This window comes from Lepisosteus platostomus, chromosome 1 (assembly GCF_059453375.1).
Source record: "Lepisosteus platostomus isolate fLepPlt1 chromosome 1, fLepPlt1.hap1, whole genome shotgun sequence".
In the NCBI taxonomy this organism is placed as follows: Eukaryota; Metazoa; Chordata; class Actinopteri; order Semionotiformes; family Lepisosteidae; genus Lepisosteus; species Lepisosteus platostomus.
Genome location: NC_142611.1, coordinates 82,466,657 through 82,482,621, shown reverse-complemented (window position 1 = coordinate 82,482,621; position 15,965 = coordinate 82,466,657). Strand labels below are relative to the sequence as shown.

The window sequence follows — 15,965 nt, the reverse complement described above, 5'->3', positions numbered from 1 at the left end:
AAAGCAGGAACCTGCAGAATGGCTGGTGAGGATTAGTGGAATACTTCCTCTCAAGGGTTGAACCTCTAGCATTTCCTAAAGTTCCCATTTAACTCATCTGATGAGTCAAGTTTTCACTTCTCTACCTGCTCTGCCGTGCAGAATGGCTGCTGTGTGACACCCTTGTGGGGCTGCACTTCAGTAGTGAGTGAAGTGGGTCCACTGCTACATGTGAAGTGATTGGAGATTATTTGGGATGAATTTCTCTTTTTAATAATGCAACACGTTGGGCTGTGACATTGTGACTGTAAGTGGGCACCAGCTACTGGCATGGCGGATCTACTTTAATAGGTTACGCTTCCCATATTAAACTAGCCTAACCAAGTGGAAATTTGGTTTACATATGGAAACCTCCAACAGAAGATTGAGAAGGTAACGAATAATTTTAGAAAGAGTTGTTTTTTTGTTTTATAATCACTTATTCCAACAATCAGAGTGACGTGCTTCAACCCCTATTTTAAGGGGTCAACAGGAGTTAGTCCACTAGGAACAATAAGATCTCCAGCGTTCAGCTTATTTCAAGAAATTACATGCCGCATCTGAACATTAGAGCTGACTTCCACTGATGTTGTCTAATGATCTGTTAAAAGCCAGAAGTGTTTTTTTTTAATGTTGGGTCAAGGCCAAAGATAGTGCAGAAGTTAATAATAACAGCTGCTATTTTAGATTTCCAAGCACTGTATACATTACTACAGTACACCCAGTAATTTATTTGATTGATGTTTCTATGTAAGGCACTTTATGTCTGGAACAATTTATACAGATTGGAATTTTACTGGAGCAATTTGGTTAAAGTACCTTATTAAATGGCACAATATCAGTACAATATAACCTGGGATTTGTACCCGCAATTTTCCAGTTACACATCCAGAACCCTAACCAATACTCCAGTGTGCTGTTCTTCTGTAATGCATGGAACAGTAAGTATGATTAATTTCGGCAATGTATACAAATTCACCCCTCTCTCGGTTCTGTTTTGCCTGCTTACTTGTCAAAGAAGCTTCACAGATGTTTATATAATGAGTATGCAAATTAGCAGAAAAAAGGTGCTTTTTGTCCATCAGACTGCAACCTTTGGGGGGTTATTCTGATCTGGAGTGAGACCCATTTTAATCAAATGGATGATGTCAGAGCAGAGATGAGCTACAGTGGTGTCTATTTAACTAAACTAGAGACACGCATGTTTGTTATACTGTGGATGTCCTGACAAACACAGATCAGAAGGCTGTTCCTATTCCCTGGGAACCTGGGATAGCGACAAAAGCCTGAGGAGAGCACAGCATTGCTTTGTTTCAGCCCTTACCATCACTGTGAAGTGCCTGCAACAGCCTCTCTGAGGAATGCTCACTGACAGGTATGAGTGAATGTCTGAGCAATTCACTTTGTCAAATATACTATACAGTATATGCTATTCTCCTGCAGCTTCCCCCATTCGAAACAGGGGATGAAATGAATAAAACTGTTATTTCAGTCCAAGACAGTGCCAGACACATTTATTTTAAGCAGGAATCACAAGGGTGATTGGAAGGCATATTCCTGTGAAGTAGTGCAAAGATCAATCAGTCTGTGATGCGTGACATGGAGGAAAATTGTATGTATGTAGAGATTTGTGTGGGGAGCTGCGTCAGCATGCAAGCTGCAGAGGAACAAGCAGAGGCTATTATCAGGGTGAAAAGTGAAAAGAAAGAAGAATAAACAGTGTTTTGGCTGTGGAGCCTCTTCAGGCATTGGGGGAGATGAAGGAAAGAAGAAATACAATAAGAGAATGAGGAGGGGTGGTGAGAATTTGTCCCCTCCGGTTGAAATGTGTTTTTTATTCTTTTATTTTTTTAATTTAATTTATTTACAGGTAGGGTACTTATTTTCAAGTAAAAAAAAAACAAAACACCTTACTTCTGCTTTTTAAGCAGCCTCTTTGTCTTGATTAGAAGAAAAGGATGCAACCCCACCTTGATACTTTTGCAAATCAATAAACACTTAAATGACTGCAATTTTATGTTTCAGGAAGCATGATCATACAGAGATATTTAGTGTATAACTAGAAAAACAGCCAAGACAACAGAGAGATAAACTATTAATGCAAATTATTGGCTAGGAATTAGACCTTCGAGTGTATTAAAAAATGAGAAGCTGTATTATCTGTTTTTTTACAGTATGCAATGACTTTACACTGTGTCAAGTCAGAATATGTCTAATCTCTTTCTTATTTTGAATATTACAGTATATTGATGATGTTTGTGTTGTCACTGAACCTCAGCTGCAATTTTTTTGTCTGAATTTCATTCCCTTTACTCCGCTAAGGTTTGTCTTTTCCCACTGCAATGTCTCAGCTCCGTTAACTGATATGGAAAATTAAATTATCCTCAATTATAAAGCCATTGAAGAACATTTGAATTCCCGTATCAGCAAATGGGGCAGAGATATATGCTGTCACTGAGAAAGGCTAAGCTTAGTGATATGAACAGGAGGCAGTTTAAATCTTAGCTGAATCCCAGCAATGCCAATGAATGCCAGGGTGATGAGGCATGAATGTATTTTTTGTTTCATTTCTACATTCTTATCTTAATTCACAGAAAACACGGAGTTATCATATATCATATATTTCTCTTTATTTGCTTCCTCATTTGCTGAATGTGTGTTTATCGGAGTTTCCTGCAAAAGACCAGGAAGGCAAAATAATGTGAGATAGAAGCCCATTAGTACCATGAAAGGTCAAGACAATCTGATTGTGTTGCTTTTCTTAAGGGAATTTACACACCAGCCAAAATGTGTGTGGTATATCAGATTTTATGGTACATTATTCACTCACTCTGAGCTCGTAAAGAGAGTTTTGTCGGAGAACACAACCATTGTCACGTGTATAATCCTAATGCTGTTCTCTGTTTATTTATTGTAGCAAAACCATTCTCATTACCTTTGATTTCCCACAATGATGCCATAATTCATGCAACCAGTAAGTACTTCTTAAACTGTTTTTTACATTTTCAACACATTACCAAACCCTGTATTTTCTGTTTGCAGGTCTGTTAGTTGGGCTACTGTGCAGCCATTGGGATTTTTTTCTGGAAAAATATTTTTCTCCTTGGAGGAAAGCCAGGAGACTTTAAAGGCCATTCCTGACAGACCTGGAAGAAGAAGGTTTACAGAGTATTGTACATTGCCTTGCCACCGTTTTTCTCTTATACCTTGGTGTTACGTCCCAGTGTGTGTTCTGTGTGTGTTTTTTCTGTTCCACACTGCTGACCCTTGATTGTTCTCTCTTCCCCATTGGCCCACCATCACTCCACTGTTTCAGTATGATGTCATCATTAATTAGCTCTCAGCCAATCAGAACACATCTTATTCACTATTTAACATGGAGGCTTTCAGGAAGAGGAGGCCTTTCGTTTGACTTCGGTCCTGTTTGGTTCTGGTTATTGCTTCGCTTCTGGTTATTGCTTCGGCTTCGTTTGTTGGTTTGTTTTGCTTTGTGTGTGTGTATTTTCGTATAGCTTCGGCTTTGTTGTTTTGTTGGTTTTCTGTTAGTTTCTTTGTACTTTCGTTTGTTTGTGTGTTTATCCTTGTTTTGTCATTACCTTGCCCCAGTGTTACATGTTCAACTTTTGTGTTCTTTTGAACCCTGCACCTGTTGATTACTCTTGTTTTCCCTTATTTGTTTTCCTGGTTCATTTGTGTTTTTGTGTGAACTTTTGTATATAAGGTTAGTTTAGGTTGTTGGGTACACTTTACACACTTACAGTAGTTGACTTTGTATTAGTACACTAGTTTAGTACAGGTGAGTGCCATTTGTCTTGTATGGTTTTGGGTAGTCAGTGCAGGTTAGCTAGGGTGTTGAAGACGCCAAAGACCGTGTGTTTCGGGTTTTCATTTGTAGTCAGATTAGCTTTCCCTCACTGTCCTAGCCAGCTCCATTTTGTTTGTTATTTTCTTTCCTTTGGCACCACTCTAGTTCCTTACCCTTGTTATCACGCTTCCTAGTCCCTCACCAAACCCCCCCTGCTTCCAAAAGAATTATCCTAAATGTTACACCCCTTTACCCCTAGACACTTGGGGTCGTAACACTTGGTCTTCCACATTCCTGTCTACATCAGGTTATCTTGCTCCCTTCCTGTTGTGTTTTGAATGGCTTTGGCCTTACTTGCCCACTGTTCTAGCACTAGCGGGTGAAAATATGTGTCGCTGTTCAGCTCAGTGTCCCACTTATTTTCCCACTTTTAAATTTTTTCAGACACTGGGCAGACACAGAGTGCCTAAGCTTTTGCCAAGCAGAAATTGAAACAGAAGCTTGAGCAGAGAGGAGGGGATGATGAGACAGCCCGGCCACAGTGAGGGCTTAGCTCACTCACGGAGGCAGCTGTTGTCAGTGAAGGAGCTGAGGAACTCGTTGCACTGCTCTCGCTGGTTGCCGCTGGTGGAGCAGGTGCAGAAGGGAGCCACATTGGAAGTGAAGTTGTCCACGTAGTTGGGAGTAATGGTGCTGCCTGGAAGACAGAAACATGTTACGATATCATGCACACAGAACTGTAGTATTATTGCCAACTGGTGTACCATCAAGTACACCAGTATTAATGATAAACCAGGGGTTAAGGATAGAATGAAGACATTCCTGGAAGCAGTATTAGGGAACGTTGTGACTTTACTCTAGTAAAGACTCCTTTCGTTGCCGGCTCCCAATTTATATTTCATTGTAAACCCCCTAGAAACTCCTCAGGTACTAACTTGTTTTTCTATGGGTAGTGTGGGCTGGGATATCTGATCGAGATCACACCTTCTGCAGGTAAGATCAAGTAGATGTACAAGCTAAGATATTAGCTCACACCCGAATAAGGCTTCACAGCTGGAACGTTGTGTTTTTTTCTTCTCCTTTCAGCATGGAATAAACCCTTTACTTGTTCCTTTGCAAACTAAGATATTACCATTAATACAAAACCCATAACCTGATATTTTTTAGTCATTGGAAAATCAGTATATCAGTCAGTTCAGTGTTTGCAGGTCTACATATAATAGGTATGGACTTATGCATGCAGAATATGGTAATAATATTGTAATTAAAAATATTTTGGGGGGCTGTTAAAATGTTGTTTAAGTCTTCCTAGAAGTAAAGGAACTTTAATCTGCTGCACTGCTGTGCGAACATGGCTGAGGTCAAACCACTTTTTGTTAAAGAAAGTACACCAAATACATATTTCACACAAGCCTAGGCAATGGCATTTTGTGAAGAGAAATTGGGATCCCACACTCCACTGACTTTGTGATATTTGGTGTTGCGGTCACATTTGTGCCCTTTCCTCCCATTGATTTTCCAGAATCTAAAGTTTAAAACAATGCAATGCCAAAATAACAAAGGTTTTGAAAGTGCTCTTAAAGGTGAAGTTTGTGCTGTGGGCTGAGTCTTACCTATAAGGCCTGTGTAAGACAGAAGACAGGCCCCGTAGCTCTCCTGCTTGCAGCCCTTGGTAGATTGTGGGGACGGCTGGCAGTCGTACTGGAACTGTGCCCACCTGGACCTGTGGGAGCAGTAACACATTATCTGTCATTTACAACACTTGGCCACAGGCCTCACCATCACAGTCGATGGTCATGAATGAACCTGCACAGCGACTCCCATTCAGGCAGGTCTGCCATGTGCAGCCCACTCATGGCTGCAGCTCTGTGAGGAAGCTGTCACTTCCAAACAAATGCGTGATTGAAGGAACACACAGGGAGCAGCCCTGGTCTGTTGAAAATATCATCACCCCACTGTAATAACAAGTCATAATAACTTGCAGCTTGTGAACATTGGTCTATTTATTTTATGTCAGTGTCTTCTCTGCCTTTTCATTGGATGCCCAAAACATTAAAAGTATAGTAAATGTATGTCTTATGTTGTTTTCATCTTTTCTAGAGGAGCAGTGTGGAAACTACTGTGGATGATTGTCTTTTAGATTAGATCACTTTATTGGCCATATACAATTTCTTGTATTAGGAATTTGTCTTTTCACATACCCCAACTTGCTCTCCATGAGACACACAGACAGGGAGAGAAGCTTGTGGTCAGAGCACAGGGTCAGCCATTGTACAGCACCTCTGGAGCAGCTGGGGTTAAGGGCCGTGCTCAGGGGCTCAACAGAGTAGGATTCCTCTGCTGGCTGTGGGATTTGAACCAGCAACCTTCCAGCCACAGGTGCAGATCATTAGCCACAGAGCCACCGCTCAGCCTCTTTTTTAAAAAAAAAAGCCATGGTGTGCAGGTTCGTAGTATTGTCAACACCAAGATGAAGACTTTTGGATCAATAGCTGTGACAAACAGAGGTGGTCATCCTTCTAACATTTTTGAGAATCCGATTCAAGTGCTGGTGCTCGGGCCTGTGGAGTACAGAAGTACAGGAGCATAATGCTCAGACCAGGGCAGGAGACTTCAGAAATAAGAATAACCCTCGTTATTTCTTTAGTTTTAAAAATGTTTTAATTCGTTTTGAAACACACACCAGAGGGCGCAAGTGGAAACCATGTGGAAGTGCATTTAAAAACCGAGAAGCGGAGACAGTTCTTCACCCTAAGTGCTGTGGGAGTCTGGGACAAGCAACCCAGCCTTGTTGTTGAAACCCATTTTCAAGAAACAGCTGAATAAGGTCCCTAGATCAATTAGCTGCTAACTCCCAAAAGGTATAGTTGGGCTGAAAGGCTTGCTCTCATTTGTGACCTCTCCAATGTTTCTATTGTGGAGATTTAATTGTTCTGCAACATCACGTACAGCTGGAGAATGTAAGGAAAACCTAGGGGTGTGGAGTAGGAAGCAGAACATGGACCTTGAGGCAGCAGGAAGTTTCTTGGTCTTGCGCTTGTTTTTCATATGGACATGGTCAATCCCAGGGCACAAGGTCAGAGGTTCCTGCTGACCTTTAACAATGGCAGTGCTGGTCAAGTTGGTCTCTTGCTAAGAAGCCAGGAAAACAGGACTGACCCACTTACAGGTACAGGCATGTTCACTACAGACCCAGTAATCCAAGGAGGGCCTGTAGCGTTCATTCTATCCAGCATTTCCACATGTCTAAGCAAATATCCCTTTAGCCTCTGTACATTACCATCATCACTGCTATTATTATTAATTATTATTGTGAGGTCAGCAGCTTGTGAGAGTCATTAAATCATTGTGACCTAATGCTGATTCAGTCCTGTAGCATAGCATGGGAGTGATGGTGAAGCAGCTTGTTTCTCTGGTGTACTGGAGTAAATTACAGTGCATAGAACTCTAGACAAGTCACTGTTCTGCACTTGCGGCACCATGATTTTCATGGTGTTGTCATAACTTCTTCATGACAGCTGCACAACACATCCAAACCTTCTAAAACCTTCTCTCCTGCACATGCTGGCCTGAGCCCTGATGTGTCTTTTAGTTTGTTCAGTAAAGGAATGAGAATGTAACTCAACATATTGTCTGCAAATCAATGCACTATATAAGACTAAACGAGGAGTGTTGACAAGGTCTAGTTCCAAAAGCAATTGAATTTAACACATCCTAATTCTGTATACCTGTTAAAACCAATCCTCTGTGTTATGGGTTATTGTACAGACATCACGCAAATTAATTTAATTTGTCTACTCTAACTAACTTGTAAAGAGATAGGGGAATGAAGGTAATCATATGCAGTCTAAAGTGCCTCTGTAGTTCGAAATTAGTTTTATAATTAAAGGACCTACATTCATAAAAAGACTAATCCTCACCCATCAGTCTTTCAAGAGATCATGCTGGAGTTTTGAGGAAAATGTGAAACATTTAAAATCTTTGTTTCTGGTAGATTTGGAACCCTTTTAGAAAGGTGACTCCATTAATTTTTGGACATTGTTTTTCTCTTTTTGTTTTACATTTTTGAAGAAAATGTTTTAATTCTGAAGGCTGACCAGTCAGTAACTTAACAGGTATACAAAGTTTCATCAGCTGATAAGGTGATTGTGAATGTACAAAAGCACATACTAGGTTCAGCCAGGATGCAGGGGGTTACCTAGCAACAAAGTCATCTGTTGCGGCCGAAATGTAGAAACACTAAGACAGAAGTTTAATGCTACAAAGAAAGTGAAAAAAAGAAGTTAAAGAAAAACAGGTTCCACAGGGAATTGGAAGTGTGTCACATTGTTTCTAAAATAACCCTCCTCACAGACTTCCTCGGGGCTGTCAGAGGAAAAACATGCATGAAAGTTCAGAAACTGTTGTTGTGTTTTCAATAGAATTTTTTTTGCCTCCCCTATTCACAATGACTGGCAACAGCACATTACTGCAGAGAATAATAGGTGTCTCCGCAGGGAAAAGGCGCTGCCTGCCAGCCTCTGTGATTAACCTTACTTCCTACACCTGCACTGACACTCAGGTCAGAACATGGATCCACCTCTCCACTTGCGTTCCTTTCTCACAGCCTCCCCCACCAGTTTCCCCAGTGAGCTGACATAGACAGGTACCTAGAGACTTAGATCATCACAAGCTCTGTCCCAGTGCTTGTATCATAGAGTTTTGCGACAACAATTTTACAGTTGCTAACATTTGCAATAGCAGAGTTTTTAAAATCATGTTTAATTATATCAATTTCCGTCTTCAGAAGTGTTTTATTCTTCAATATGCAAGCTTCACAAGAAACATTTAGCTTTGTTCTACTTACATATCTTATCTGCCTTCAAAATGTTCCCTGCTTTGCACGCTATTTTGGAGGGCTGTGGGGTATTTCATATCAGTGGACTAGGACTTGCTTTGCTTTGTCATTGCTTTTAATGAACACAATTTACATATGAATCCTATACTTATTGCATATTATGCAGGATTCCATAACTCTGGAGATACTTCTTTCGCATTGTGGGAGATTCTGTTCTGCTGTATGTGTCAATGGGTTCGATCAACTGGACGTTTTACTCCCTCAGGAAGTGATGAAGCTCCAGGAAAGCACCAAAACTCATTTCAGAATACCGATGAGCAGCCTGACAGCCTAGTTCCTCAAATGTTTCTGCTTTTAAATTGCTTAGTCTTAAACATCATTGAGACATGTGCTCCTTTTTCACAGTTCCTCAGGCTACGTCGACTCTGCAGTGACGATTTCCAGAACCAAGCACTCAAAATGTACTCTTTATTCATCAACAGAGGAAACCCCACCCATGTTATTGATAGGGCCCACACCCGGGCCAAAAACAGCCCTCGGATCAGGAACTCCCGGTCTCACAACTGCATTCCCTTGGTGCTTCCCTACCACCCTAACACACAGTTTCTACCCCCAGGACCACTATTAACAACTACTCCATTTTACATCTGTACCCTTTTTTCCCACCACCCAATCACATCTTACCGCCAACCACCCAATCTACGTAAACCTCTGGTTCACAGCTACCTTGACCGCACTCGGCAATCTTCCCCACCAGGCACCTTCCCCTGCAACAGAACTCACTGCATCACCTGCAAATACATATCTAACAACATGCTCATTCAGGTCCCCTAAGTCAATTCTGGATCATCCAGACAACATCCTGTACCTCCAGCAACCTCATTTACTGTATCTCCAGCAAAAAATGCCCAGCCATCTACGTTGGGGAAACCGGAAGGAGACTAGGAGACCGCTTCAGCGAACACGTTAGGGCTGTGAAGATTAAAGATTTCTCCAAGCCCATAGTTTCTCATTTCACCTCAGACGGCCATGATCACACTAATCTCTCTGAGCAGGGTTTCTCAACCCTTATAGCAGAAGCCTACAGAAACTAAACTCATCCTGAAACTGGGTTCACACCTCCCCCCTTCTCTCAATGACAGACCTATTTTCATGTAATCTTCTCTATTCTCATGCAGGCTTTGACTTCACACCTTTCTCCACCCCTCTCCACTTTGCACTTCCTGAGAGGCCTCTCTGCCTCTCCCCTCTCCCTCCTCTTCCACTTTTCCTGCTTTTATTCTTCTGTGTTATTTGCTGTCTGTCCTGTCTTTCTCACACCTGTAGAAGGCTGCACAGCCCCATTGTTTCCTTTCTTTTCTTTTCAGCATGGAATAAACCTGTTACCTGTTCCTGTGCTCAAGAATGAAGTGCATTAATACAATTTTAAAAAAAGTTTTATTTTCGTAAGTTCTCACCTTCAATTGATTGTAGATCTCCATGCTTCAGACTGCTCAGTTGTATGTAACCTGGTTGTACCAGAGCTTTCCAGAAGGCAACCAGCTACTGAATGGATGGATGTTTGTAAGTATCTATAATGCCAGCCCTCAAACATGGTTTTACTAGCTGAACAAAACATAAACCTGTTTTTATCCATGCTATCATACACTGATATTTAGCTAGAAATTAATTGAAAGCCGTTGCTGCATTCAACAATGTGTGTTTGCATAAATTACTACCTGTGTCACACCTTTCAAGTCAGTCTGCTTGGTCCTTTTCACGCCCCTGCTTGGTAAAGTGTACCTGAGCACGTGCCGGAATTAATCCAGGAACTTTGAGAACAAAGAGCACCACATTGCACCAAAGGTAACTCAAATGTGTCAAAGCCAGAGCTAGAAACATTGTCCTCTGCTTTCTACAATATGTCTGGGCAGATAACAACAGTGAACAGGAAAAGTCTCTGGCCCTGGGAAACCAATACAGTCAGTAAAAAATTTCCAAATCTATAAAACAGCCTTCTCACCTCGTGACCTTCAGTTCAACACCCACATATTGGCATAGAAAACTAAGGTTAATGGTTGTGTTTATGTTCTCTATGTGTCTCTGACATCTGTCACCTGCATCACAGCACATTTCTTTTCTGCTGCACTCTAGGCCCGAGGCTCCCTGGTCCTGTGTTTTTGTGTTCAAGGATAATCTTGGCTTCAGCTGAGTGACATATCCTCTGGTGGTGAGTTTTATATACCTGTCTGTTTGTTTGTCTGCTTGGCAAAGTGGAGCCACAGTCTTTTTAAGTGGTCCAGTGGGTGTATCTGTCATGAGATCTGACAATTCAAGCTTAACTTATCACCTCCTCTGCCTGCTTCTACTTTAATGTTTAGGTACGATTCCAGCAGCTTCTCTCGGTGTGTTTAAAAACCCTGAACTATCTGAATATAATGTAGCTGATCTGTCACTGTTTGCATGAACAAGCAAAAGTTGGAATAGTTCAGGTTAGTAGCTGCATCAGGCTGCGTCTGCGTCACCTAATCTGCGTAACCTTCTTGTTCACAGCTCCCTTGACCGCCTTCAGCAACCATCCACACCAGACACTTTTCCTTGCAACAGAGGTCGCTGTATCACCTGCAAGTACACATCTAACACTACATTTATTCAAGGCCCCTCAGGACAATTCCGAATCACCCAGACAGCATCTTGTACCTCCAGCAACCATATTTACTGTATCTCTTACAGTAAATGCCCAGCCATCTACATTGGAGAAACAGGAAGGGGACTCGGAGACCACTTCAGAGAACATGTCAGGGCTGTGAAGATTAAAGATCTCTCCAAGCCCATTGTCTCTCATTTCACCTCTGACGCCCATGACCGCTCTAATCTTTCCATCTGTGTTCTCAAAGACGGTTTTCTGAACCCATACATTAGAAAAACTACAGAAACCAAAATTATTCTGCAGCTAGGATCACACCTTCCCCCTTCTTTTAACGACATACTACTCTTCTTCTAAATTTTCTCCATTCATTGGAAGTTTCATTTTACACCTCTCGACACCTAATCTGACTTCACACCTCTTCATTGGCCTCTCTTTCTGTCCCCTGCTCCCGCCTCTCGCTCCTCCTCTCTCCCAGCCTTTGTTCTCCCGCTACATTTACCTTTGCTTACTGCCCTATCAATTCAATTCAATTCATTCAATTCAAGGTGCTTTATTAGCATGACCGATAGGTACAATCAGTGTTGCCAAAGCAAATACAAATAATAAAATTAACATAGAACACAACAAAAAATAGAAGTAAAATAAAATCTACAGACATGTTACAGACATTTACAACAAAGACATATTATATAATATCGACATATACTGTAGGCGGCTGGAGCATTATTGGGAGACGGACTCACTGTTCCTCAGGCTGTGACAGGAGATCACATACTGGGCTGCCAGATCAACTGAGTCCCCTCCTCCCTCTCCCAGTAGGATTGGGACCTGTTGTGGTTTTGGCAGGTGTGGGAACTCTGGGATTAGATTTCTGAATTTCGGGAAGAATCTTTCTCTAATCCCAGAGTATCTGTCACAGTGCAGTAGGAAGTGCACCTCTGTCTCTATTTCTCCCTGCTGGCAGTGGGAGCACAGCCTGTCCTCTCTGGGCAGCCAGGTCTGCCTGTGTCGCCCAGTTTCTATGGCCAGGTTGTGGTCACTGAGCCTGTACTTCGTCAGGGTCTGTTTCTGTTTGTTATTTTTTATTTTGGTCAAATATTCAGCTAGTGTGTATTGTCTGTTTAAGGTTCTGTAGCATTCCAGTTTATGTTGTGTTTGTGTGTGTGTGTCCCCTATCTTTCTCACACCTGAAGAAGGCTCCACGGCCAAAATGTTGTGTTTTTGTTCTTCTTTTTTCAGCATGGAATAAACCTATTACTTGTTCCTTTGCAAGCAGAAGTTGGTGTTGGTACCTATCTAATGCCATAAAAATGCCAAGAACATTATGGAATGTGTGCCTCAGCTCTTACATTACTAATTTGCACTATTCTCATCTAGGAGATGCCTCTGTGCCCTCAGGTGTAAAGGTAACAGACCCAGAAGATCTTTCATCCCCTCTGCAATTGCACCTCAAAGAATGTAAAATACCCTCTTAATCCTCTTATCTCCTGCAACACTGTTATGCTGTAATCTCTGTTGGTGATGTTTGTCTGTTTTTGTTGTATTGTTGTGTTGGACCCTGCTGTAAAACAAATTTCCAGTAGGAGGTGATAAAGTTTCAATTAAATGCGTCATTTAGTACTCGTAGGTGGGAGATGGAAGCTGCCTACTGTCCTCCCTCTGTTGCTCTGTCAGTACTGAGAGGGAGAAAGCTGTCTGCTCTGGTAGAGAAGCTCTAGTTTAGAGGTTGCAGGGGTGCCACTGAGGGGCCCCGAGGTGAAGGAGGAGTTAGTTGGAATTCCTAACAGAGAAGGATGGCAGGAATACTGACCTGCATACATAATCTGCCTTGCAGCTGCGCAGCTGGGTGAGACAGTTGGGCTTCTCTTTCCCCTCGTAGGAGCAGTCTGGCACGATGGTTTGGCGTCGGCGCTGGGCGCAGGCGGTGTCCGTGCAGGGGCAGAAGAGCAGCTCGTGTGTGTACTCTGGTGGCACGCGGTCAAAGAACTTCCTCAGGGCCTTGTTGCACTTGGGCCTGTTGCACGGCCCGGACTTGGCAGACGGCTTGATGCAGGCCGACACATACTCAGTGCGCAGCTTCTGGCATGTCTCGTCCACGTTGCACGCCTTGGCCGCATCCAGGCAACGGTTCACAGTTGTCATGCCAACTTCAGAACCTACCAGGTGGGTGAGAGAAAGGGGCTTGTGGGTATTTTAACCCATAAGGTGAGGAAAAACTTACTGCAGAAGTCATTGTCCCACTTTCCACTTTCCTTTCCTTAAACATAATTAGTCATACAGTGCTTAAAAGAGGGAGGTACCTGTTCTTCAAGACTTGTTCAGAATAAAATGGCACATTCTATCATCTCAATCACTTTCAATTCATGTGCTGCTACTGGGACCAGTCTTTTATAATTGGAAAAGCAATTTCTGACCATTTGATTCATAAGTATATTAAAAGAAACACTGACAATGCTTTCCTCAGGTACATGTGACGAGTAACTGCACTCATTTGGTGCCACTGTATGACCTGAATGTCCGTCGTTGTGCTACAATATATAGGAAATGTGTCATTCCGCAGTCGCATGTGTGATAAATTGCCTCTAGTAGACAATCTGCAAAGAAACTAACCTATACAAATGTGCTATGATGCAGGTGACAGTTTATGTGCACTATTCAAAGACTTCTGATTAGCTTTGAAACAATGCTCAGAGTTAAAATGAAGGTGATAAGAGAATTGCAGCTTTTGATGAACGTGTTTTTTAATGGATTTCTTATTGTTTTAACTGTCTTCAAGTATTTGAAGGTGAAAATAATGTTCTTTTAAAACAAAACTGTTGGAAGTAGAATTTCAGAATAACAATGAGTGTATAGAGAGTTTTGGTATTGTAACCCCATTGAGTATTTTGATGCTGTAATGAAAAAATGGTGACAGAAATCCCAGGCCCTCTGCACCTTAGTACAGGGTGGGATCTGGGAAGAGGATGTGGGATTGCCCCACTGGAGCCTCACTGACATCTCTTGATACATGGGCTATGGTAAACGTATATTACAGCGTGTGTTTCTCATGCTTTACCATGGCATTCTGTATTCTGCTAGGCTCTTAGCATGGTATGTTATAGCAAATCTTTAACAGGGAATTCAAGTACATGACTCCAACTTACGAGTTGCAGTTTTGAAACGTGTGTCTGTGCCAAAGAAATTCCAAGATGCCTGGTACTCACCAGCAGCGATGGAGGCAAGGCGGACGTAGTCAAAGGCCTTCTCCACTGTCTCATAGGGAAAGCTTTCCACCAGGTTGAGTCCTGAAATAAATCAGAGAGGGTAAAACAAATCAAGGCATCTCCTGTTACAGATTGTCCTTTAGTCAGTCCCTAAATCCTCCTCTGCATTCTAAGGTTTCACTATAACTGCTGAGGTTTTTTTAGCACAAGCTTTAATTTGCAGCTTCTGCACATATGTTGAGCAGGACCGTCCATATTGCAGAACCCTAAAGTGAGAAAAAAAATATTCACAAATGTTTTTGAGCTAACGTGCAACTGTCTTAAGTTCCTAGACGGTGTGTCATTCAGACCTTGGGAGTCCAATCATACATACAGGGTTTAAAACTAAGGGCTTTTTATAATACATAATTTTTTCCTGGCAAGCTTTAAGGTGACTAGGGAGTAGTGAGATGTGATGTAACAGGCTCATCATTCTAGAACAGCCGCTGGAATGCGACCTCTCAGAAGACTTACTTACAACAAGACTTTTAAATGTGCCCTCTTAAAAACACCTGCCAAGTGCGATTTGACTGTCTAATATGATAGATAATTCTTTCATTCAGTAATATATATACAGTATGTACAGTATATGTGCTTTATATGTTTGTTTGCATGGGATGTTCAACAAAAATCTGAAAATACATTTGAAAAACAAATTAATTTTTAAATATTCTTATCTTTAAATCTATCAAGAAAACTTCCTTGAATGATAGCTGTGCTTTCTGACAGCAGCTTCTCCTCTGATTTCCTTTGCAGAAGACACAGCATGTAAGAAGCTGTGATTCTTCTTTGCATCAAAGCTGTGTTGAAGACTTGCTGCATTCTCTTTATTGTCTCGTTTAGTGCTTACTGGTCTACAGAGAGAGACTGCTGTCACAGTATGTTCCATTATTAAGCTCACTGGGATCAATTTGTGAGATCTAGTTACATAAAAGCTCATTGTATTACATTGTGTCAATCCTCTGCTCTCCACTGCTACAGGAAAGCAACCCCTACTCCTAAATGTGTGTTCTGGTAACTAATCAAGGCTTTCAGTTTTATCTATAGAGGGTGGACTTAAGGTGGGCTTCCTTAAAGTTTACATTGTATTATAATATTGTGGCTAGTTTATAATGTCCACTTTATGTGCAAAGCCTGAGTTCAGCTTTCTACCCCTCTCCAGAATTTCCAGTATAAACCTACCTGTTTGAACAGGCTTGAAGGCAGGCAAATTTCATCACATCTTTTTAGTGGAGGTTTCTGATCCACCGAAAGCAGCTTACAGGCTGTTTTACGGTAAGGTACGTCCTTTCTACTCTCTGCCTGCTGCTTGTGTTTCCCCAACCTCCCCTGTCCTCTCTCGCTAACTCCGGTTCGCAGTGGCTCTGGGCACACAGAGCGAGGCAGCAGTTCAGCTGGCTGTATGGGATTTGCCGAGACACAGATGAGCTATTA

General features: G+C 41.9%; 1 protein-coding gene across 1 annotated transcript in view; it reads right to left on the bottom strand.

Moving 5' to 3' along the window:
• gfra4a (GDNF family receptor alpha 4a) overlaps positions 1-15,965 on the bottom strand; it is a 129,478-nt gene that overhangs the window by 4,565 nt on the left and 108,948 nt on the right. The window contains exons 3-6 of the mRNA XM_088639296.1: positions 14,493-14,573; positions 13,100-13,445; positions 5,437-5,546; positions 4,386-4,520 (exon numbers count right to left, since the gene is read on the bottom strand). Coding sequence (XP_088495422.1) covers positions 4,386-4,520; positions 5,437-5,546; positions 13,100-13,445; positions 14,493-14,573 — 672 coding nt within the window. The remainder of the gene's footprint in view (positions 1-4,385; positions 4,521-5,436; positions 5,547-13,099; positions 13,446-14,492; positions 14,574-15,965) is intronic.